This window comes from Porites lutea, chromosome 7 (genome assembly GCF_958299795.1).
Source record: "Porites lutea chromosome 7, jaPorLute2.1, whole genome shotgun sequence".
Taxonomy (NCBI): domain Eukaryota; kingdom Metazoa; phylum Cnidaria; class Anthozoa; order Scleractinia; family Poritidae; genus Porites; species Porites lutea.
Genome location: NC_133207.1, coordinates 11,851,145 through 11,876,045, shown reverse-complemented (window position 1 = coordinate 11,876,045; position 24,901 = coordinate 11,851,145). Strand labels below are relative to the sequence as shown.

Below are 24,901 nucleotides of genomic sequence, written 5' to 3'. Positions count from 1 at the left end.
GGGTGCAACGCGCCATGGCGATTCGCACAATGCGTTGCAAATCCGGCAACCGCATGTAAACAAAATTTATTGAGGTTAGTTGTAAGGTTTTTTCTCAGTTTTTCTCTCTAAAACTAAACAAGGTAAACAGTAAAAACTGAGGGGAAACTAATTTTGAAGTTTTGAACAAACAGAAAGACGTATGAGATGTTTTTTTCAAAATTAAAAAGAAGGATGATGGTGATTGAAATTAGCATAATTTCACCTTGCACGAGCTGCACGCATTTATAAAATACACGTCATCTAGTTATGAAACACGATCTGCTGTCATTTAGTTTTGCCTTCGATGACATGGATGAGATTTTCCTTCGTGTTTAAGACAGTACTTAGTTGTTTTTGTTTTGAAATAACATCGACATTGGCAAGTAGCAGAACGAAAATATAATTCAGTGGTAGAGTCATGGAAGTAATAAAAGAAACCCTTTGAAAGAGATGTTTGTCTACTCCAACTAAACTTCCCGCAAAAAATAGCAACATTTGCCTCTCGGAGACGGCGTACCAGCACAAAAGAACGAGGAAGAAGTGCAAGAAAATAAATCAAGTTGCCATAATTCAGTGACAGCGGCAGTATCTAATGTACAAACCACATCGCAACATCGCAAGCCCTGACCGGAGTCAAACACAAGCGACATTTCTAAGCAGAGTCCCAGTCCACTGCATCACACCTTTTTGCTCGGACGCGCTCGTTTCACCGCCCAACCTTTATCCGCCCTGTCTAAACCATTTGTATAGTCCGTGATGCTCTATACGCAAGGTTTAGGGCGTCTGCGACGCAAGCAATTAAAGAGCAGTTCGAACTTAAAAGCCTTCTTCTTAGACTTTCAAAAAACTGAACAAAAAAATTTAAAAAAAAAAAAAAATGCCGTGAGAGAATTCCTTCAAGGCCAAAATGTGTTATTAAATTTGCCGACTGGTTTTCCAGCGTCTTCCAATCGCTGCAGATGCACTGCCGCGTATTCTGTAATCTAGCCGACAGTTCTAGCGTAAGAAATTATGATATTCAAAGACAAACGGTTCGATAAGGCTCTCGATAAGAAAAAAATATCCTCCGGAACCCAGGGTATGCACTGTGTAATCTAAAGCAAGAAACTGATCTCTGTTACGTTGTTCAAGCTGACTCTAAGGTCACGTTTCACACTATCACGAGCTCATTCTCGTCACGAGCAATGAGCTATGTTTGGCCTGTCAACACTTCATTTCAAATTGGACTAATCACAAACCGCGTAAGAAACAAGCCAATCAAAAACGCCAATATATGTCCTTGCGACTCTGCGGGATTCGAAAACGATATTGTGCTCTAATTCGCAGACGTTCTATACAGAAGGCTTAGAGTGTCTGCGGCGCAGGCTAGGTATCCCTGAAAGTAGGTAAATATACTAGTATAAACTTATTGCAATTTACTTCTTTTTTAGTTTTTTTTTTACATTTATCACTGTATATGACGAAATGCGGTAATGATGTACCAATTTGCACTAACTCCTGTAACGAAACCATAACATACCATACAGAAATATCTGTCTGTGATCATAGAGATTCACGCTTTAACACGAAAACCAAGAAATGATTAACAAATGTCAGTCATCTTTCCTTGTGTCAGGCATATGTTAAACCAAATGAATGCCACTCATAAAAACACAAAACCAAAGTTGCGGGATTGTGAGCAGTATCTAACTGTTGACACCAAATGATAGCAGTTCTAAAGTAGATGCTGTTGATGAACCAGCAGTTTGTGGGCTGGCTGCCCTGTCGGCTGGCTCTAATTGCAGACTACATTCAGATAATGAAGGGCACTTTGCGCTGCTTTTTCATGAGCAGAAGTTTTAGTTAATCCCATCCCACTGCAAACTGTCGGTGGAGTTTTGTTCAGTCTAACAAAACATAAGTAATTACCAGAAGATCCCTTTTGAGAGAAATCATGATATTCCACAGAAAAACAACTCCGTTTTCCTTCTTCTTCAAGTGAAGAGCAAAACTCCTCACTGCCGCCGTCATTAACACCAGAATGTGAAAATGGGTGAATTAGACGTGTCAAATTATCATTATCATCTTCATCATTATCAACATCATCATCGCTGGCCAAATGGTCATTAAGCTGGCTTAACAGATAGGGAACTGGTTTGGATGAGCAACCACTTGAGACCGAACTTTGGCCTTGAGACGCTCCCAGACAGTTGTCACGAACATTCCTTGATGACGAATCTGTAGAAGATGGATTCTAATAGAAATAAATATGAGAGAGTGATCTTTCTTTTCTTGCAACAAAAATATTTTGTTGTTCACCATAAAACATTTTTACCGCAGCATTACTTAACTTTTTAGTGAGCCGTCGGAGAATTGCAGTCGGAAGCAGCATGAACGATCTTATTGGTCAAAGAACGATTAGAACGAGATTCAAACACGCGTACTCATAATTTTCCTTTTTTGCGATCACAGATTCCTTAGGCTAGCAGTCTCTTATTTTTCTTTTGAGTGACAGTAGATCAAGAACACGGGGCAAGCGGCATGGCTTTGAGGAAAGAAGAACGACTTCTCGCGTCTACAGGTTCCTAGGGAAATAACATATTTATCAAGGATATGCCCCAAAAATAAAATTAAATAAATTGGATTATTGAAAAAAACTTCTAATTTTTCATGATACTATTGTTTAATTACTTTCTATTGAAAAAAATGTTTGGTTTTGCAGCAAAGTAATGCCTGGACAGTTTAGCTAACTACGGCAGATTCTTCAAGTAGCTAAATTAGCCCTCCATACACGTTACTACCAAATGTTTTAATCACGTAAATTATTAGATGCCACCTGTAGAATTGAAAGAACGTGTATCTTGAAGTGAGACATTAAGGACCAATAACAGAAAAGAATAATTAACTAAATTTGCAACCATTTTGGAAGAAGGCGTATAAATAAGCAAAGAAGATAGGATCCTGGTCAAGACAGATCAGAACCCTTGTATCTCTCTTCATCACGGGGGAACCAAGGGTAAAAAACACACAATCATGTGTTTCTACATCTCATTGTAAAGTCAGATTACGCTATAAAACATGTTGTGTATTTAGTACATTCATAATATTTGTATATTGCATAAGTAGAACAAACAAATAGGTTATGTATAGAAATATAATTTATATTGGAAAGGCTGCCAGGTATGACTCGCTTTTACTTACTTTAGATGGTGAACCTCTGATCACACTCAACATATTATCTGCAGCAATTCTCTTCGCTGACTTTTTACTTTTTCCTTGTCCCTGAGCAACCCAAGAGTGAATCTACAAAGAGGAGGTAGTAATAGTTTTATACTACTACATGAGAAATTTCTGCAATTTGATTGGCTTAGAGCAGTGGTATTTCAGCTTAATTTGAAATACCTACATGTGAAAATTACAAAACCTCTTGCGGGTAGTAGTATAAACAACTAATAGCATGATTTGTACGTGATATTTGGCATAAATACCACTAGTGATATTTCAAAATTGTCTCAAATTTCACTCGCCTAACGGCTCGTGAAATTACGTATGACAATTTCGAAATACCTCTCGTGGTATTTATGCCAAATATCACTACAAATCATGCTATTACCTATACAAAGCTGAACACTTCAGCTTTAAGATGAGGGTTTTGGCGAGTTGAAAGCTTGCGAAACAGTTGCAGAAGACGCCGTTTCGTTCAGGTGAATACTCATTTTATGGCTAATATTTACGCTGTTTACTGCGCAAGTAAAATTAGTGCTGCACAGAAAAGGGTTAGGTAATATGTGATATTTCAAAGAAACGGTTTTATATTTAAAGCGAAGATACTTAAAGAAAACAGGTTCTTAGAAAGTTTATTAATTCTTCTTGAAATTCGATTTGTTTGGAATAACGGAGCCCAGAAACATTCACTAAGTATTGATGTCAGGTGCCCAGTATCCGGATAGTTTTTTCTTTGCTGTACAGAATCTATGAATTAGCTGTGTACATTATCCGGATAAGATTTATTTCATATCTATAACTATAATTAAAGCTCAGGATAGATGATATAGTCGTACAATGTAATTCTACTCAACTCCGTACGGAAATTTTCCTCACTCATAATTCGGAGGCGACTTTATTTCGTGTGCGCCGCTTGTTTCGCGTGACTGCATTTTCTATATGTAACCGAAAGCGTCGGAGTTGAACCTGGAATTCTCATACTTTCCCCAGTTCTGACTGCTAGAATGGGGTTGCAAAGGTCTGAAAAATGTCACAAAGGGCTTGAGAGATGTGAAAGGAGGAGGATTTAGTGCTAGAAAAGCAGGCTAGTGGGGTCTGTAGGGTTGAGCATGAAGTGACCTTTGACCGTCCCATAGAGGTCCCTTCCCCAAGCTTTTTTCCTTTAATAAAAAATGAAGGAAAAAAGTCGTTTGCAGATTGGCTAATTGGGCTAGCAAACTGCGGCTTTGGCATGTCCACGGATGCCCTCCTTAAATCAGTGAAAAAGTTCCTAGACAGGGAAGTAAGAATTACGTCATTTAACAACGGCTCTCGTCCCCCCCCCCCCATACCCTAGTCATTTGTTATGTTTTATTTCCCGATGCTAGGTTATATTTTTGGAATCGATTGCCAGACTACTTTGCAAGTGCAAGAGAAGCTTATAAGTCGCTTGCCTGTCGAAATTTATGTACAATTACGTTGTTATTGTTGTGTCCGGATACTGGGCCAGCTGTCCCGATACTGGGCAACATAGGAGCTCTGCAAAAATATTAATTTCGCGATGGAAACAAAGGCAAAAAAGTTAAACTGTCTTTCGTCATATTAAGGACTAAATAGTTTTCTCTAGGCCAAATTTCAGAGCTCTTGCGACTAACAAAGGAAAGTTATTGCAATGTTAAACTGAAGTGTCCGGATACTGGGCAACATACTGTATTGACTTAAAAAGATTCTGGATCAGCATCAAATATTTTGTTTTTGGAACAGCTGTTACTAAATCAACATGTATACTGAAAGCTTTACTTGCACTCTCAGGTCTGTAATATCAAGTTCACAACACATCTACACGAGGATTTAACTTGCAGTTAATGTTTGCTCATTTAAACGTAATCTTCGGCGTTAAAAAAATAAGGCGAGGGCCACAATTTATTAAGATTGCAGTTATTAGCAAGTTTCAGCTAAGATGGGATTGAGCGGAGCACAATGAGAAATAGACTCTTTGCACTCTTGGGCAATAGTTTTCCATACCTTTTTTCAGGAAAATCATCTCTATCAGAGTAAGGACACTTAGAAATACATTATTTGGTAAAATTTAAAAGGGAAAAGGCCCTCCTTCCACTCGCATCACTCAAACACGCCTTCCCTATAAAAAGAATTGACACCAAACGTTTTCCAGTCTTTTACACTGTGAGTATTAGACTTGCTTTTTGTCTCAAGAAAATAACATAGTTTGTCAGTTGCAGTGGAACCTTGGCTTCAGCCAGCTTATTCACATCACTGAATACCCTGTTCTTACATTCACCCTAATTTCATCTTTAATAGCGGAGCATCATGGGTAAGAAAATCTGGTTATCAATGTATCCAAGAAATCTTGATTCTGACAAAATCGTCCGTACGTACCTCACCCCGGCTTCATTTATGCTAGGGTGAAATTTTGCATTTCAAGCACCCCGCGCGTTTCGGAGGTAAATCGCATGGTCACCCCGACACAACAACAACAAAGCAGAGTCTTCTTTCGATTGAATTTGAATGTCTTTTAACGACGATAACGGAGAAAGAGCTGGGGCGATAACCGAAAAACAACGAAGACCAATTTCGCCGGAAGAAAAACGAGAAAATTTTACAGCGGCGGTGAGAAAATGAGAGATGCCAGCGGCCACAAAGGTGATAATGAGAGGCAGTGAAATAAAAGTGAACAGGAACACATACAATACTTCCTCCATAAAACCTGAAACTAGGAAGTATCGGGAAGTTTCACGTTGTAGTCGAGGACAACAACGGCTAAGAAATGTACAAAAAAGTGTGCTGCACATGCAAAGTTGTTTTTTGCTAATTAGACCTATTGTTATTGTTCTTGTTGTCTTCACCGTTTCTATAGCATTGCACGATTTTTATTTTGTTTGAGCGGTAAACTATAAATATTAAAGAGAGTTTCGGTTTTATTCCTGGCTAAATCTATATATTAACATAATATACAGCTGAAAAAGTACCCAAAATTTCTCATCTGAAAAACCTCGAACATTGTAGAGTCCAAGTTCCCTTGCAAACACTCCTATACGTGACCAGCTATAGTTATGACCAGCGTTGTAGAATCTTTTGTGGACTGCGACGTAATCACTCCTGTAAGCAATCATAGTTGGCACTTTTGTGAATTACCAACTACTCTTTTTTCTTCATTTGTTTTTAAGTTCTCAGACTGATGACCACTCATTGGTCAACACTTAATTCTGAATAAAAGGACTTCCTCCTTGATCACATTTAGGGCTATTATAACACATAAGTACTATTATTATTCATTCAAAAAAAATTTCCCCGATTCTGATTGGCTAAAAACACACGCATAATTCACCATAACCAGCTACTGATGACCAAATTTGGAAAAATTTTGCGTTTAATGAACCAATGACGTCAAAAGTGCAGCCTTCTTGCTGGTTAATGCACCGTTAACCGAGAAGACCTGGGGACGAGGTTGACTTGTTTAAGTTGTGAAAACAAAAAATGGCGGGCATTTCACTCGTTTCAAGAGTAAGAACTGGGCGAAATTATAGCTAAAAACAAGGCAAGAACAGCAAGAACAGACCTCGAAGGGCGACATCTGCTATTTGGAGAATATTTGCATAGATGAACAACTCTAAACGTGCACTATCGAAGATGAACTTAACATCGATGGAGGTAAGCATGTTACAGCTTTGTTTTTAAACTAGGAATTATTTTGAATGAATAATAAAACAATTATTGAATTCGGCTTTCGTATCATATGAAGAATTATGGAGATTACGGAGGGTGTTACCGCCTCGGCCGTACACTCTCCTCGATCTCCATAATTCTTCATAAGATACTCAGCCTCATTCATTAATTGCTGCGGAGCGACCGTAGGGAGTGAGCAGCAACATAATCAGGATTTAAGGGAAATATATAAGGGGCGACGAATTCTCGAATTCATCACTTTTTACCACAATGCATTGCATTTAACCAGAGTGCATTGCGCCACAAACAAGTCAAATAAAAACACGGGGAAGTCGCATCGTTCGCTGCCCAGACTCAGAGTTTTCTCGGTGTTTAGACAATGGCTAAATTTGCAACAATTTTTGTCTACAGACATAACAAAAAATTAGCCGTTAAGTCACTTTGTATTATTATTAAAGGAAAATTTAGCCATTAATTAACGGCTAAATTTTACTATTTTTACTAACCAAAAAATTAAGCCATTAATTAACGGCTAAATTTTCATTAACTATTTATACAAACGAAAAATTTAACGAAAAATTTAGCCGTTAATTAACGGCGAAATATTTGCCATACATATAAGAATACAGCCAAATTTAGCCGTTATTTAACGGCTAACTATTTCCCACTATATAAGTATCATGCATTTTTAGCTGTTAATTAACGGCTAGATACACCTAATTGTAATAACGTTGTCATAGAAAAAAAAAAACAAAAAGCAAAAAAGCCAAATAGGAATAAATTAGCCATGTGATTTACATTTGCGTATTTTAATTCAGTATTTAACAATTATTTAAGAATTCATTCACAATAGCAAGAGATGATTCTGTAATTCCGCGCTGTAAGATAGACAGGCGCCATAGTCATTTTAGAGCCAACATTCTCCATCAAAAGAAGTCGCACAATTCGAGAAAGAAACTGATGCAAATGATTTTTCTCATATTACGTGATTAATATTCAGCTGTAAGCGTGTGTGTTGTGAATGTTGCAAGCTATAATAATTACATGCTAATTAATTCCTATTTAACTTTTTGCTTTTTTCTATGACAACCTTATTGCAAGTAGGTGTATTTCCCACTGTATAAGTGTCATACCTTCTTAGCCGTTAATTAACGGCTAACCATTTCCCACTATATAAGTGTCATAATAAATACTTCCAAAACATATAAAGAGACAGCTAAACTTAGCCGTTATTAGACGGCTAAATATTTCTAATACATATATGGAGAGGAGGTTATTATATATAATTGTTGAAGAGGAGGTTAATGGCAATGGGGCTAGGCGGTTCATACAAACACCCGACGATGGAGCTTAATAAAGGGGTTTAAATGCCCCAACCCAGGACAACACCAAAATTGCATTTCCAGGAAATCACCTGCAAATGCCATAATTATAGGAGCCATTATTGTGTGATGAAAACCTGACAGTGAAGCACCCTTCGCAAAACGATCTTAGCCGCTATTTTTTATTATTTACAAATTCCCCACCACCCTGACAGAAAGGCCCGGGGCGGGTGGGAATTGAGTGAGCCGTAGGAGGTACAACTTAGCCGTTACTTACATACAACCACGGTACGGGATAATCAGTTTATCCTTTAATGAATGGCTTAATATATTCCACGTGTATAAATGGGAGTTTCAATTTAGCCGTTAATACACCACACTAAGGTTGTTGTTTTCTGAAGTGATCATTTTTAATCAGTCGTCATTTGATACTATACTCAAGGCGGTTTCCAAAAGTCAGAACTGCGTGGCCGGACGGACCATGGCCGGACCACTCATTTCGACATTGAAATAGGCTTTTTCTAAGTGTTTTTGCTGAAACACCATCTCCTTCGTGTACACTATTTTGAAATGACAGAAAGGCCCGGGGCGGGTGGGAATTGAGTGAGCCGTAAAAAAAATAAATAAAAATAGTGACCAAAGAAAAGAATATCAACATTAACTACGGATCAAGAAGTCAGCAAGCCAATCCCAACAAGCGAAAACGAAAACGTTCAAGTCGTGTCAAAGTCGATGAAAGAAGAGCCATGCTAGACTTAACTCCCCCGTACCAGCGCCGCTGTCTTCTTAATAGTAAACGGAGCAACAGACGAAAAACAGGTCAAGCTTTGATAGGTAGTCAAATAGAAGTGGAGTACCAAGAAGAAAATAATGGGAAGATGATCAACATTGGCTGGTTTAGAGGAACCATCATTGCGTATAACAAGACTACTGGATATCTTGTGAAGTTTGAACCCCTTGATAATGGAATGGCATTTATTTCGATCCTCCCAGAAGCGTCGAGACCGCTAGAGAAATAATTGAAATTGACTCTATTACAACAATGGAACGATCTAAGAATGCCAGCGTCTTATAGTAACAGACTTGGTCCTGATAAAGAGGAAAGATGATAAGACAAACCATGAAAGCACGCAAGAAAATGAACTCGACAGTTATCTCCTCATCCTATAGCAACCAAGTTCACTAGGAAATACTTTACTGACTTATGGAAAAGTCTTGAGCGAACCAGCTGCTTCGCATACGGCCTCCCACGATCACTAATTGTTAAATCGTACGTTAATACTCTTGTCTAGAAATATCAAAACAGTTATCTCCACGCTTCTAGCCAATGACGTTTGTTTGAAACAAACGTTTTAGTTTTTAAGCAAAAAACTTACCATGACAATTTTAATTAAGAGCTCAACGGTAAATCGAGAACGCAAAAATTGAAACACACAGACTTTATTATTTTTGGCATAAGCAATTGAAAAATAACAACAGTATAATTGAGAGTTGAATGTGTAAAGCTGAAAATAATCAAACATTGTTATTTTTAACGTACTCTTTTATTGTCATTATTTATTGTCACTTACACTGATGTGTATTTTGTTCATAGAAAGCCGTCCTCCTTGTTTAGCTGTTCTCATGGACGTGTTGTCTCGGGTGGATTCATTTGGAGTACACCAGTCTAGTAAGCGGTTTGTGCGCCAAGTGAATCTACCCTTCTGTTTCCGTGGGTGCCTCGGGTACAATTAAAAAAGTATCTTTTTTATCCATACAGGCCAGAAGATCAAAACTACAATAGTATGCCGATATTTTCTTACCAAAAAATATGTACCGTATTAACCGCTTTGGGCATTCAAAATGAAAGTTATCATAAAGTCCTGAGTTTCTTATTCGTGCAATAAGCAGAAATTTAAAAGACATTTGTAATGTTTTTTTTGTTTCAACAAGAACTAGCCAGTTAGGCAGCATTTAGCACGTACAAAATTTTGAAAAACGTTTCAGGTTAACAGTTTCATATAAATATTAATTTCCAATTAATAGTTTAATAATTAAATTGATCAGGTCAAGTAAAAGAAAATTTAGTTTGACTTGACAGGAACTTGACTTACGCTTAATAGAATATATTAATCGGTTTCGTCAAATAATCAGATTAGTTTTATGAAAGACGAAATTTCAACTACAAAAGATTGGCGGTCTCTAATCCAAATCAAAATAACAGGAGCCCCAACAATCTCTTCGAGTTCCATAATGGCTGTCCCGAGCGTGTTTTGTACCAGTAATATCAACCAGGTTTGACCTTCTCTCTAACCTATAGTGGAATTATTTAGCGGTTAATTAACGGCTAAGTATGACTTCCTACAAATATATAAAATGAAATGTTTAGCCGTTAATAAACGGCTAAGTTTTACCTGCTATACATATATGTATAAGGACTATTTAGCCGTTAATTAATGGCTAAGTTTAACCTTCTTTCTATATATATAGGAAATGTTTAGCCGTTAATTAATGGCTACGTTTAACCTTCTTTTCATATATGTAGAAAATTTTTAGCCGTTAATTAACGGCTAAATGTTACCTACTCTACATATATAAAAGGAATATTTAGCCGTTAATTAATGGCTAAGTTTAACCTTCTTTTCATATATGTAGGAAATTTTTAGCCGTTAATTAATGGCTAAGTTTAACCTTCTTTTCATTTATGTAGGAATTGTTTAGCTGTTAATTAATGGCTAAGTTTAACCTTCTTTTCATATATGTAGGAAATGTTTAGCCGTTAATAAATGGCTAAGTTTAAACTTCTTTACATAGAAGGAATATTTAGCCGTTAAATAATGGCTAAGTGTAACCTTCTTCTAATATATAGGAAATATTTAGCCGTTAATTAATGGCCAAGTTTAACCTTCTTTTCATATATATAGGAAATGTTTACGCGTTAATTAATGGCTAAATTTTACCTACTCTACATATATATAGAAGGAACATTTAGCCGTTAATTAATGGCTAATTTTCACCTACTACATATGTATAGGAAATGTTTAGCCGTTAATTAATGGCTAAATAATTTCTATAAGAAGGAAAATATTTAGCCGTTAATTAATGGCTAAATTCTCGGTTTGTAGAATATAAAAAGTGACTTTATGGCTAAATTTTTCTTATAACTGTAGTGTAAATTTATTGCAAATTTTGCATTTATATATACACCCGAGTTTTCTTTGTAGTAAATTTTCTACAGCACGGTTAGAGGTCTTACCAAATTTAAGACACGTAGGAGTCTTTCAGATGAGTACGATGGTTAACTTGCGGATTGGATTTCAATTCAAGAGCCTTTGACTCGTCCAGGTGTTAAACCTGACGAGAAGGTGAGTATTTGCTCTTCGACTCCGCAACACGGGGGATATACAGTGGGGGGGGGGGGGGGGACAGGGGGGTGACAACCTCCCGCTTCCCGCACCCCGTTCTCCCGCCTCCCGTACCTTTTTGTTCCTTTGTCTCCCGACTCCCGCCCTTTATTGTATTTTTCCCGTCATCATGTAAATTAAAAAGATCAGAAGCCCGGGTTTATTGTTAAAGCTGTAGGGTAATTTGCCAAAGATGAAAATTGTTACAAGTCAGTTTTCTTAGTTAAACTGAGTTTTCGCTAACCTGGTTATCTAGGTTTGACCACCGCTTCTGACATCCCACTACAGCGACAATAGTCTTAGTCCACTGTGCAGTGTAATAGCTATTGCAGTTATCAAAGATGCATTAACATGCATTTAGGAATCTCGAAATTACGGGGATCATGTCAAAATGAAGTCGAAGAGCCAAACGTAGAGTTCAGTACTCCTGTCTAGTTCCCAGCGTGTAATTGTACTAATTGCATATCCACCGCGGTTAGCTTTCGTTATTTTTCGTAAGTAGTCGTAAGCTATAAAAACTGACTTCAACGAGACAATAATTGCATTTTCGTTATCCGTTTGCATTTTAAAGCGTTCAGTTTAGTGCTGGTGGAGTATTATTGTTTGCTGGTTATCAAATCTCAAACCTGTTCATATTTGCTCGAGAAGTTGTATCTTTCATCAAACATCGGCGGGGAGGTTTAACGGTTATACATACATTTTTACATCGGAATGATGCATCTATGTCCGATTTTAACAAGAAGCATTTGAAGAAACGAATGTTCTGCTCTTATTGGCTTATTACAAGTTAAATAACAGGATAGGGAACAGGTTGCAATATGTGTAAAAAGTGCCCGTATTTTGCTACAGTAAACACGCCGTAAAATCTTTAGTGTTTTGCAAACTACAATCGTACGGAGCGAGCTCCCAGGAAGGTCTTCCATGTACGGATTTTTCCACAGCACACCGAAAAATACTTAGACCGATTAAAATGGTCTTTGACGACATTTTGCCTGCGAGACAGGTCAAACAGACGAGACACTGACACGACTTACACAGTCGAAACACGTGTACATGTGTCACGCCACCTCATTCATGAGGACTCGTGAACTATGATGTAAACGACTTGGAAAGGTTTCCAATTTCACCGGAAGTAATGCTCTTTTTTCTATCCCGAGTGCGAATTTACGTTTTTTGACTTTTCTCGCATTAAAATTTTGATTTAGGGCCTCGGAGAACGTTAAATGGAAGTCAAGAAACGTTGTTGGGTTCGTTTCTTTGACTGAATAATGAGCAGTAACAATTAACGAAAGCTTGCCTTTTGGAATTTCTCTCCCGCTTCCCGCCCTTTCTTCTCCCGTCTCCCGTACCCCTCCCGCCCCCTGTTCTCCCGGGCTCCCGCCCCCCCTGTCCCCCTCCACTATACATATTCCAGCTTGCTAGAAGGTGATGTGAAAGTGAGAAAATGTCATGCCATGCTATTCTTCAGAACCTGTATGAGCCGAAAATGGATGTGATTTTGACCATTCGCTTCAAAATAACAGCGGAAATCGAGATAACAAAACATATGTTTTGTGTCCTACGTTGCAGACGAGGACGTGTATCGGCGTTTTGAAAAGCATAATTATGTTCTTTCATTCATTCATTGCCATGGAATATGCGTTTACATTGTTTTTTTGCTGTTAATAGCTCGATTGATGCGGCTGGCGATCATCTTGCCGGCGGAAGTTTCACGGAAAAGGAATTAAATTAACCCATTCGCTCCTGGAGATTTTGCCCAAAAACGCGTTTTGAAGGTACTCAAGTGGTTTTATGGCCACTGTCCTGCTATAAAGAGCTAAAACTTACCACAAACCGGTTTACAGGTCGTACACCTCACGGCCTTCTGATCCAGATGCAAAATATCAGCTTGCGAAGTTCGGGCATGCGCAGAAAGCCTCCTTCCCTCTTTTTTCGCTTTCCTTGCCTCATTTTTTGTTTTCTCTTGCTGGGAATTTAGTAGGCTTCATTTTGGTGGGAATAGTTTTTAGGATCTTAGGATTAGGTGAAAGGAAAGGTAGGTGAGCAATGGAACAAGATTTTCATGCAGATTTTCAGGCTAATGTTACATGGTTTTTTGCCTCTTTCTCCGGTGTCCTTGTGCTCATTCTGGTATGGTTTGAAAGATCTCTTCACTCTGCACAAGTTAGCGGACAAAGTTGTCCTTGACCGCTAAAACTGATGACGCCACAAAGGGTAGAAATTACGTAATGAGTCTCTGTGGTGTAGTGGTGAGGTGTGGTCGCGACGAACCGATGGTTCTGGGTTCAAGTCCTACCGAACTCTTTTTTTCCTTCTTTCTTTTTTTTGCTGTTTTTTGTGTTGCTGTTTTCTATAAATATATGGCTAAATAACTGTTACCTAATAAAGTGCAATAAACAGCAAGAAAAGTATCATGTTTCCAGAGAAAAGATAGTACACCCTATATTAAATATATGGATAAACATTCTGAATTTTCATGATTTCCTACAATTTACTGTGGGAAAACCAGAGTTGATAACCACTTGATCATTTTTTAAACAACGTTCCCACGAGTTCTTTATATAGACTGATAGTAATTATTCTAGTACTTTCCAACATGTAAATAGGGCATTCAATGTCATTTTCGATTCTTTTAAGTCCCACTGCCTAACTAATGCCAGTATCAACAGAATGTGCCGCAGCATTACTATCTTTTAGATACCCTAGTTGTTAAATAAGGTTGTTAAACATCAAATTTACTGGGTACTTTAGACTTTTAAATTTAAAGTGTTCAGGGGAAATGGTATATGTGGTAATTACCAACATCCGCAAAATTTTTTGCTAAAAGCTCTGCAGTGATTGCCCTCAATAGCTTTGTCTCATGGTTGTTTACCACAGCCCATTCTTGTAAACAACCAGCTCTAGTCGTAACCACTTAAGTGAATTTCCACTTTGGATGTTTGTGAGAGCTTTGACTGTAATTACCTACTTAGTTTTCTAAATTGGCCCTTGGTTGATTGCAGGGTTCAACTGTGAGTCGGAATCAGTAAAACTTCCAAGAGGATCAAAGAATGCTGAGCTATATTCTAAAAGTTCAGTTTCAAGAGAAATCTGCAAGAATCCATGGGAAATAGGTTTTTGTGTCTGTAAGTGTTACTTATAATTACAACTTGTCATAAAATATCAAAATTACACCAGTTTGTAAAGTAATGTGAAATAAGCCATTACTTACTATTATTTTTCTAAATTACATACCTTGCACTCATAAATGAAGGTCTTTGAATGTGCCTCTCCCGAATCATGAACTAGATCATAACTTGGAGGTGTCCAATTGTTCTTCATACACAATTCTTGCAGGCTGCCAATAGGATTACCCTCTGTGTTTGGAGAGCTGTTGCTAGGAGCTGGATTACTCAAAGAGTGTGCAGGACTGGCCGTTTGCAAAGAATGACTCGGTGATACCTTTACAAAAGAAGAAGAAGCCATTTTTGCATGTAAAAATGACATTCCCATTTCATGGTATTTTATTCAAGCTGGTCCCATCTTAAAATGGTACTGCAGAGCTCGAAAAAAGCTTGAATTTCAGCTTCTCCTTTGCATTTTACATTTTACTTGCCCTGCAAGGCAATTATTGGTTGCTTGTCTTAACTACTGATTTAGTTACCAACTGACTTGCTTGGACCCTTGCGGTAAAAAAGTTACTTTCCCAACAACACAATCTACTCGCCCCGGATGACCGGACGGGACTTTTTTTCGAGCCCTGGTACTGATACCATCAAACTTGCTAATTTTGCATAGTTTAAGGGACTATTGGTCGATCAAAAATGATGCATCTTGGAAAATATCAGCCTTTTCTCAAGATCTCAACTTTAAAACTGAGAGTTTCTGAATCTTGAGCTTGCTACAAGATAGATAATCTAATCCTAGATTGGTCAAAGTTTTGACAGGAGAATTCATGTGTAAATACCATGCAGGTAAAAACTGATGCAGCACCTTGAAGTTTTTTTACTGACAACTTTAAGGTTGTGTAATTAATTGCTCTCTCCTTCTGAAAAGAAAATTATTTTCTACCTCTGCCGGTCTTCTTTTTTGGAGTGAGTTCAGCGATCGCCGACAGAACCACAGGTAGCCCAAGCTCGAAATATGAGCATCGGCGAGCATCGGCATTGTTGCGTAACATTCAAAATATAAGGATTGTATGGGAAAAAAACCTATCGTTTCTGTAACCTACGAAGGGAAAGGATTTCAATACAAAACAGCTTACCTTACTTGAAATGTGTGTTACGTCTCTCCTGTGTGGTCCATGGGCCGATTTATGGCCGTTTTATGGGTTTTTATGTAAACGGTTTTCTCTCTATATAAACTAATAAACATTGTAATAAAGGTTTAGAGAAAACCGTTTACATAAAAACCCATAAAACGGCCATAAATCGGCCCGTGGACCACACAGGAGAGATGTAACACACATTTTAAGTAAGGTAAGCTGTTTTGTATTGAAATCCTTTCATTTTCGTAGGTTACAGAAACGATAGGTTTTTTTCCCATACAAATCCTTATATTTTGAATGTTACGCAACAATGCCGATGCTCGCCGATGCTTTTATTTCGACCTTGGGCCACCTGTGACAGAACACGGGTTTTGGGGATAAGAGCATCGTGTTTCTACATTTGCTGTGAAAATTTAGGGCAGGCCAGCTAGACCTGTTATCAATCAACTTTGATTTCCCAAACAACATTTTTTAGCCAATGGTATTTCCCTTCATCCTGGGCGAAGTAAAAGGGCGAGGTACAAATGAAAATTTATGAGAGATTGTTGCAAGCGCTCCTTTCCCCAGCCCCTCGAGGCGAGCAGATCGCTCACTCGTTCTCTCACCGCTCACTTTGCTCACCCAAATAGGAGAGCTTGCTCGCAGGCTATTAAGATTTGAGACACGTGATATGGCCTGACCTGTTAAACAGGCTAAAGATTATATTTTATAAACATTTTTTCTGGTTAAAAATAAGAGTAAAAAGTTTTATAGAATACTCAGTTTCCGCACAGGTAGCCCAAACTCGAAATATGAGCATCGGCATTGTTGTGTAACATTCAAAATATGAGGATTTGTATGGGGAAAAACCTATTGTTTCTGTAACCTACGAAAATAAAAGGATTTCAATAAAAAAACAGCTTACCTTACATAACATGTGTCTTACATCTCTCCTGTGTAGTCCATGGGCCGATTTATGGATTGTACTGTAAACGGTTTTCCCTCTCTATATACACTGTAAGGCTACGTTATGTGTAGAGGGAAAACCGTTTACAGTACAACCCATAAATCGGCCCATGGACCACACAGGAGAGATGTAACACACATTTATAAGCTGTTCTTTATTGAAATCCTTTCATTTTAGAAGGTTAACAGAAACGATAGGTTTTTCCCCATACAAATCCCTATATTTCAAATGTTACACAACAATGCTGATGCTTGCCGATGCTCATATTTCGAGCTTGGGTTACCTCTGGTTTCCATCTCAGTTGTGAAGAAGCATTTAAGTGAAAGTCTTGCTCTAAGGTATGTTTATCTAGTATTTGCCATAACACAAAGCCAGCTGAAAAAACACATAAACAAAACCATTTTTGAAAAGTGAAAAGGATTTTTAGAAACAGTTCAGACACACTACTTGCCTTTTTTTGAATAAAACTAAATTTTAATTGTTGTGCATGTTCCATTGAATTGTTATTCACGTTTCATTCATGTTTTAATTCATTAATTACCAGTCAAAACTTTTGCAGTGTGCTACTTTTTCTCCATCAGGATTGGGTCCTGAAAACCACTTTAATGAAGCTTGATAAGTCTGTTTATACTTTCTCTATTGGGAGTATCCTTGCAGAAAAAAGTATGTAAAATATGAAGGAGTTCTTGTTTTGTCTGACAGACTCGTAGCTTTTTAAGCCCACATTCCCCTTTTTGAAAAGAGTATTTAAAAAGTTGTGTATAAAGTCTATCGCACATTTCTATGAATGCACTGAACACATACTGCACAGTTTGCATAAATTAAAGAATAATTCTCTAATTTATACAAACTGTGTGGTATGTGTTCAGTGCATTCATAGAAATGTGCGATAGACTTTATACACAACTTTTTAAACACTACAGTTATCAGCAGTTAAGAAGGTTAAAAAAGTTATTTGCTGTCCCAAGTCTATCCCCAATGAAAACAAGCAGCACCTTATAGTACAATTTTTTTTACCAGATATTGTGATGTATAAATATAAAAGATTTATTAACAAATATCTATTCATCCAGGCCAGATAGTAAATTAAGCTTGTAGCTAACAAAAAAGTTGGCCCAATTTTTCTTTTAGGTCTTTCCTTTGGACAGAAATATTGACTCTAGAGATTGTAACCTGTGAACTAGCTGCTACAAAAAAGTGTATCATGAATTAAAAGAACTGTGGTAACTTTAATTTAAGAGCTGACCTATAACTTCACAAAGGGATGTGGTGGAGGGTTTGGTGATGTAGCCTACTCCTTAGACTGAACTTGATGCATAATGATTTTTTCTGTAAACATAAAAACACACTTCAAGCAAGATGGGAGAGATTTCAGGTGTGTTTGTAGGTACTTTTTCTCATTTATCTAGCCCCACCCACCCTTACATGTAAACCAAGCTAGGGGTTTGAAGATGTCTTTTTAGTGGCTTAGAGTTTATTAGTTCAGAGTTAATTGCTTTTAAGTATTTACAAAGGCATACGGGCCGTGGGGGCAAGGGGGGCTGCAGCACCCCCAAATTTTGGGCGCCTCATATTTTTTGGGCCGCAAGAGAAAATTTTGGCAAAGCCGGTTTTTAAAGAGATATATATTTTATATTTTAACCTGAAGTCGGCGTAATAATCCAGTTAAATTCACATGAGACAGTAGTTGCCTAGCACGTGGTGAGTTTCTGGTAATTAGGGAAGGGTGTCATATGTTTATTTACATATTTGTGGTTTTTTTTTTATTGTGAAGCACTGCACTACTCTGCACAAGCTGGTGAATTGATTGGAATAAACTTCTGCATAACTTTCTAGAATCAGTCTGCTTGTAGAACAGTGTATGGCAGATGGTATCATTTTTCAGGAATTTGTCTGAAAATGACAAATTGGCTGACCAATTCTCAGTTTAAATTACCGGGAAAAATCTTACATTCTCTGAAAAATATTAAGTGGTTTAAAAATTATTCGCCATTTTGTTAAAGTAGACTGAAATTATTACAAAACTGCTAACAAGAGCATCTCGATACATACTTATCAAATCGTTCTTTCCTAGCCATTGGCCAGAGCTATCTCCATGATCTTTCACACACATTAAGAAAAAGATTGAAACTACTGTGAGGTGCAATTTCATGTTCAAAAGCCCTCCCTTTTCAACACATAACAGCCGGACATTAATATTTTCCTTATTTTACCGTATTTCTAACGATAAAAACTTCATCCCAAAATATCTCGATAAGTTCTTCCAGATTCCGATTAAACTTCATGAACATCGAGGAGACTATTGGTGGAGGAAAAAGTTCCCCTGTATTTTGTAAGAACAGTTCTGAATGCCGAGAAATATTGTTTTAAGTATAATAGGTATTGGAATCATGTCGTTGCTACGACAACTTCGATGTCACTCATTGTAATGCACCTATCAATGTAAACCCCGTGGGGGGGAGTGCGGGCAAGGGGTGGGGATTTGACAAATTTTAAAATTTTTTGATCAAATTCCCCAGGGTGGGAAACAAAAGTCAATCAAAAGTGTCAAAAAAGCCCCCACCCTAGGGGAAAAAATCTAAACAAAAAATACTATAACACTATATAAAACGAATTAAAAGAATATTTCAAAAGTACGTTCTACTTTAAGGTTAACGTAAGCTCCGTTAAATTACTCGCTGTAATTGAGTATTTTCTCTCTCCACTAGCATCTCTTATTTTGAACAACAAAATCACTCCAGGAAGACTGACCGTGCTATTATAATATTGATGAAACGTAAAATGCTTTACAACATCCACTCAACAGGTCGGATCAGTGACCCGTAAAAAATCCTCTGACTTTCATGGGGGAATTCGATTTCAATCAAGTTTTACAATCAGATGGGAACTTGAAGATAAAAACTTTCTCAAAATAGACATTATCTGTTTAGATGATGGTTTAAAGTATAAACTTTATACCTTTCTCCAGCTTGACTTTCAGAAAGCCACGAGGGATGGGCTTGGTAACTGCTTCTGAATTGATACCAGGCTTCTGTCGGTCAAAGTCAAATGTCCCGACCCCGGGGTCGCTTCGCACGATCAAAAGCCCGACAGGGGGATAGTCTCAGGAATCAAATCCCCGCCCCTTGCCCGCACTCCCCCCCTAAGGGGATTTACATTGATAGGTGCATAACTCCGATCATGACAAATTTTCATTTTTATCTAATACAACTGTAGCAGCAATTTTTCCAAATGACTTGTTTGTTCATGATGATGTAGTTTATGCTCAAACTTGGGAGGTATTGACCCTGAAAAACTGTATTGAGCCACCTCAACATGCCAGTACAGCCTATGTTTTTGCATTGTATGGCTGTCTTTTCTTTTTGACTGTTTTGAAAAAATATATGCAACTTGCGAGAATTTTTTGGGCAAATGGTTTACTGCCCCTCCCCCCCCCCCCCCACCCTCGGCAAAAAAAAATTGGCCGCAGGCCTTTGAGTATACAATATAAAAGAGGCTTCGCTTTTAGTCCTGGCTAAATCAATATATTACTGCTGTTTAATGAGTATTTTGATAATAACAAATATTTACCTTGCTGATTAAGTACTTTTTTTTACCAATAAAATGATTTTTAGGTGTACTCCATTTAAGATATTCTCCATGGATTAGGGCTTTGCATTTTTTCCTTTCCCTGTTTTTAATAGCCCCTATTACTACCCTGTACACAATGAAGGTGATGTATGTTGTTGCCTGGCGTGCAGCCACTGCACTTCAGGTGACATGGTCTGAGGAAGTTTGTCTTGGATACATCACAAAAATGCATAGAGTGAGAAGGCTTCGCAAGATACAGTAGAGCATGACGGGCTTAGGCTACAAAAAAAATTCTGACCAGGGGGTCTTCTAATCCTGTACACTACTTGTCACCGCCCGCCGGAAACAATCAATGAACCCTTTTTTTTTCGCTCAGTATCTTGTTTCATTTGTTAGATTTACTGAGGTCATCACGGGTCGCGTCCGGAATATTTCGCTAAAGTTTCTGTCGCTTTATAACGCTGGTTGCATTTGCGAAGCAATGAGCAAAATGGCTAGATTACTAATTACTCCTAGCAAGTGTTAAATCTACTTTAATTTAACGGGAAGATGCTGGCAAAACAAATCCGTTTTAACCCACCTCAAGTTCGACCACTAAACTGCTAAACAAGAGTGGGAAATTATTTCTGCAGGAAATCCTTACATGGTTATCGACTTTGGTAAGTTTACCTTTGTTTAGCCGAGCAATTGCTGGTAAGTCGTGATTTTTAATATTTCGGGTTTTTGTTGATGAAAAATACCAAGAAAAAATATTCAGCGGAAATTATTTTTTTCGCACGTGTTCTCTGATGATGTATTTCACATAATTTTTGATAATGTATTACTAAACGATTCTGTCCTGATTTTTCAATATTTTATCAATTTTACTCTATCACACGTCGCCCAACAAACGATTGCTAGCCTCGGGAATTTGGCGCTTTCCTATTTTGCTTTTGTATTTTGATCACCGTCTCATGAAAGTGCTTTTAATTATTTCTGGCGGGAAATATGTACCGCGCGTGTTTGTTTGGTACCCAGATCAGTGACATCAGTAATCAAGAAAAAAGGAAGAGACGGCAGACAGGTAAGAAAACTTAATAATTAAATCAGTAGCATTTGATGGTAAAAATTATTATTCTGGATTAGTCTATTCTAGGTGAACACTAGAGAGAGTCGGCTTTTTTGTCGAAAAAATTTCGCAGACAAATAACCTCGCTGGGTCATGCTGGGTCCCCTTGTTTCCTGAGCTTTTGTTATCTACGTTGCATAGTATTAACCTGTAGTATCTTGGGTAGTGTATACCTGAAAACTACGGTTAACTTGCAAAAATACATTAATTAATCCTGCAGTATGCCTGAAAACTCCTTTAACTAGCAAAAATACTCTAACCAATGCTGTAGTATCCTGGGTAGTGTATACCTGAAATCTACGGTTAACCCGTACAAATGCTTTAATCATTCCTGTAGTATCCTGGGTAGTGTATACCTGAAATCTACAGTTAACTTGCAAAAATACTCCAATCATTGCTGTAGTATCCTGGGTATTGTATACCTGAAATCTACAGTTAACTGGCAAAGATGCTCCAGTCATTCCTGTAGTATCCTGGGTAGTGTGTACCTGAAATCTACAGTTAACTTGCAAAAATGCTACAATCATTCCAGTAGTATCCTGGGTAGTGTATACCTGAAATCTACAGTTAACTTGCAAAAATGCTCTAATCATTCCTGTAGTATCCTGGGTAGTGTATACCTAAAAATGCTCTAATCATTCCTGTAGTATCCTGGGTAGTGTATACCTGGAATCTACAGTTAACTTGCAAAAATACTCTTATCAATGTTGTAGTATCCCGGGTAGTGTATAGTAGCTGAAAGACAGTGAACTTGCAAAAATACTCTAATCAATGCTGTAGTATCCCGGCTAATGTATACCTAAGAAATATATAACGTGACTCATTTGATTTTTGGAGGTGAAAATCTTATTCAACTCTTTGACTTACTCAGTTTCTATCTTATTTTTTCAGCACCTGCTAGTGTTGCCTTCAACAAAGCAGAGTAAAAGAGCAGTACAAGGACAGTTATTGTGGTATTTTGTGTTTGTGATCTAGGAGCCTCTGAATTTGGCGATTTTGCGATGGTGACATATTGCTAGGACTATTTCATTTGCTTGATATAAAAGTAGTAGAAAAAAATCTTAAATCATATCGGTACTTGTCTGTTAATTGTTCTGTCAGCTTTATAAGGATTTGATGCCTTTACATTCTGATACAGGACCATACAGTAGTTAGCGCGTTTGTTAAATTTGGTAATTTTAAATTAGAGTATAAGGAGGTACTTTTACGAATTTTACGAAAAACATTTTCCCGGCCTTTCAGGAAGCGGCTTAAATAATTTCAAATTTGCAGTGCAGTCACAAAACTGAATTCTTGGGTTTACCTCCACTTCATACTATCTTACTGCCCGAGAGTGAAAAAGGTGTATGCAAAATGTTTATACTGTTTTATTATTACTAGCTTGCGAAAACAACCGTTTCTCCTCACTCTTCGCTGCTGGGGAGGTTTCGTGCGGAGGAACGTCTGCGACTCAGCGACAGAAATTCCATACTGATGACGTAAAACCTGTCTGGAATCCGGTCAGAAGCGCTGATTGGTCGACGGAGTAGTTACATTGTTTTAGCTATTGTTTACGAATGACAGACAAAAGACAAAAGGCCACAAAGGTCAAATGTAATCGCAAAGAATCTCTCACAAAACAGTCAATATTTGTGGAATATAATATATCTAGAAGAAGCATTTGAGTTTTCGTTGGAGCCCGTGGGCAGATGGACACAACACTTTACCAAAATCGACCAGAAGACACGCAAAATTGGACAAATTTACATTTGAAACCCCATGACTGCCGGATTTATTATGTAAACATTAATTTGCGTCATCAGTATGGAATTTCTGCCGCTGAGTCGCAGACGTTCCTCCGCGTGAAACGTCCCCAGCGGCAAAGAGCGAGAAGAAACAGAGTTTTTTGCAGGCTATATTATTACCGAAACAGTAAGTGCCTCAGAAGAGCGGTTAGCGGGGCAGAAAAAGATTTAAACCTTGCTTAATCAGATATTGCGGCTACTTTCATTTCAGTTTATGGTAGCTTGAGTTACTCTTTTGTGGGCAATTTATGGAAGTCCTACGGTGTTCAGCCGACACCTCAAGAGCCTAGAACTGTCAGACCTTGGTTTTGAATTACTTATGCAAATTAGCTGGTTGCACATTGAATGTGCTGCCAACTAATTTGCATAATTTTTTTTCGCGCTTCAAAGCTCGTCATAGGCAACTAGGCAAGTGTGTATGTATAATTAGTATATACACACTCAGTGATCTTGGTAATTCAAGCAATCTGATTGGTTAGCTATTGCGGACTATGACGTAATATTCACCGCGCTAGGCGGCGAATATAAAGCAGAACAAAATCGCTGTTGTGAACTGGGTGTTTTGCCAAAGTTTCATAGTAAAGCCTTTTTGAAAATACACGAATATCCAAGTATCATTTGCCATGTTTGAAGATATTATAAAGATCTAACTTTGGGGATCCACTGTTTACGACTTCGTGTTCACGCATAAATTCACCCATCAATCAAACTAATCGTTTTTTAATGGTTTCCTTTCTGATTCTGGTGAAATCACTTCGTGTGAATATACACCTCAGGCTCAGTTAATATTGTTGAATAATCCCCTCGACTTTGTCTCGGGGATTATTCAACTATATTAACTTCGCCTTCGGCGAATAATTGTTAAATATTTGTATATGTGCAGTTAATTTTCGTTTTCCTTTGTTTTGGGGTATGGTAATGTGTGCTAATGAATTTGAAACAAAGGAAAAACAAAAATTAACTCAAATAAGAAACTACCTGCAACATATTTCTGTGATAGGGTCCAACATCAGCAATATATTCAATATATAGCAGCTACTATCATATGTGGATTGACTTACCTGTGGGGATCCAAGCAAGTTTCTATCTACACCAGCTTTATTCTTAATAAATTCCAAAGCCTGTTGTGCAGCGGTCGCCTTCGCCGTCTTCTTGTTGTTTCCAGTTCCTTTGCATTTAAACAAGCTTCCGACTTTCACCTCACAAGTAAACAACTTCATGCTTGAAAGTCCCAGCAGTTCTTCAACTGGATGAAAGAAGACTGATTCTCCAACTTGAGCTGCTATTTCCAACAACAAACTAACGGAATTTTTGTTCCGGTTTTGGGGATGCGATAAAATTTCGTTCATTTCCCGAAGTTTGCTATCGGCCATATTTTTCTGCCGAATCGTAGACCAGCTGGGAGGTGCGATACAGATGCTTTTTGTTCGCTATTGATCTCTATTACTAATATGAATGGCCAATGAAAGTAAATGCACTTCCCAAAATGCATTTTCCCATTGGAGGCCCCATCATCGACTTAAACCAGATGAGTCATCGATATGTCAGCGGCGTCTTACAATGACTGATATGATCCCTCCCAGGAGCGGGGGGCCGGGCGGCGGCGGGGCGGGGGGGGGGGGTGGTGAACTTGGTAGTTTGTTTGTCCGGACGA

At 37.9% G+C, this 24,901-nt stretch overlaps 1 protein-coding gene across 1 annotated transcript; it reads right to left on the bottom strand.

Annotated features, from left to right (window-relative positions):
• Positions 1 to 1,566: 1,566 nt before the first annotated feature.
• On the bottom strand, positions 1,567 to 24,746 carry LOC140943509 (RISC-loading complex subunit tarbp2-like). The gene is made up of 4 exons (XM_073392601.1): positions 24,309 to 24,746; positions 14,828 to 15,034; positions 3,202 to 3,303; positions 1,567 to 2,254 (listed from the first exon to the last, which is right to left on the bottom strand). Exons 1-4 carry the CDS (start codon positions 24,618 to 24,620, stop codon positions 1,796 to 1,798), a joined length of 1,080 nt encoding a protein of 359 aa, XP_073248702.1. The 5' UTR covers positions 24,621 to 24,746; the 3' UTR covers positions 1,567 to 1,795.
• Positions 24,747 to 24,901: the final 155 nt, after the last annotated feature.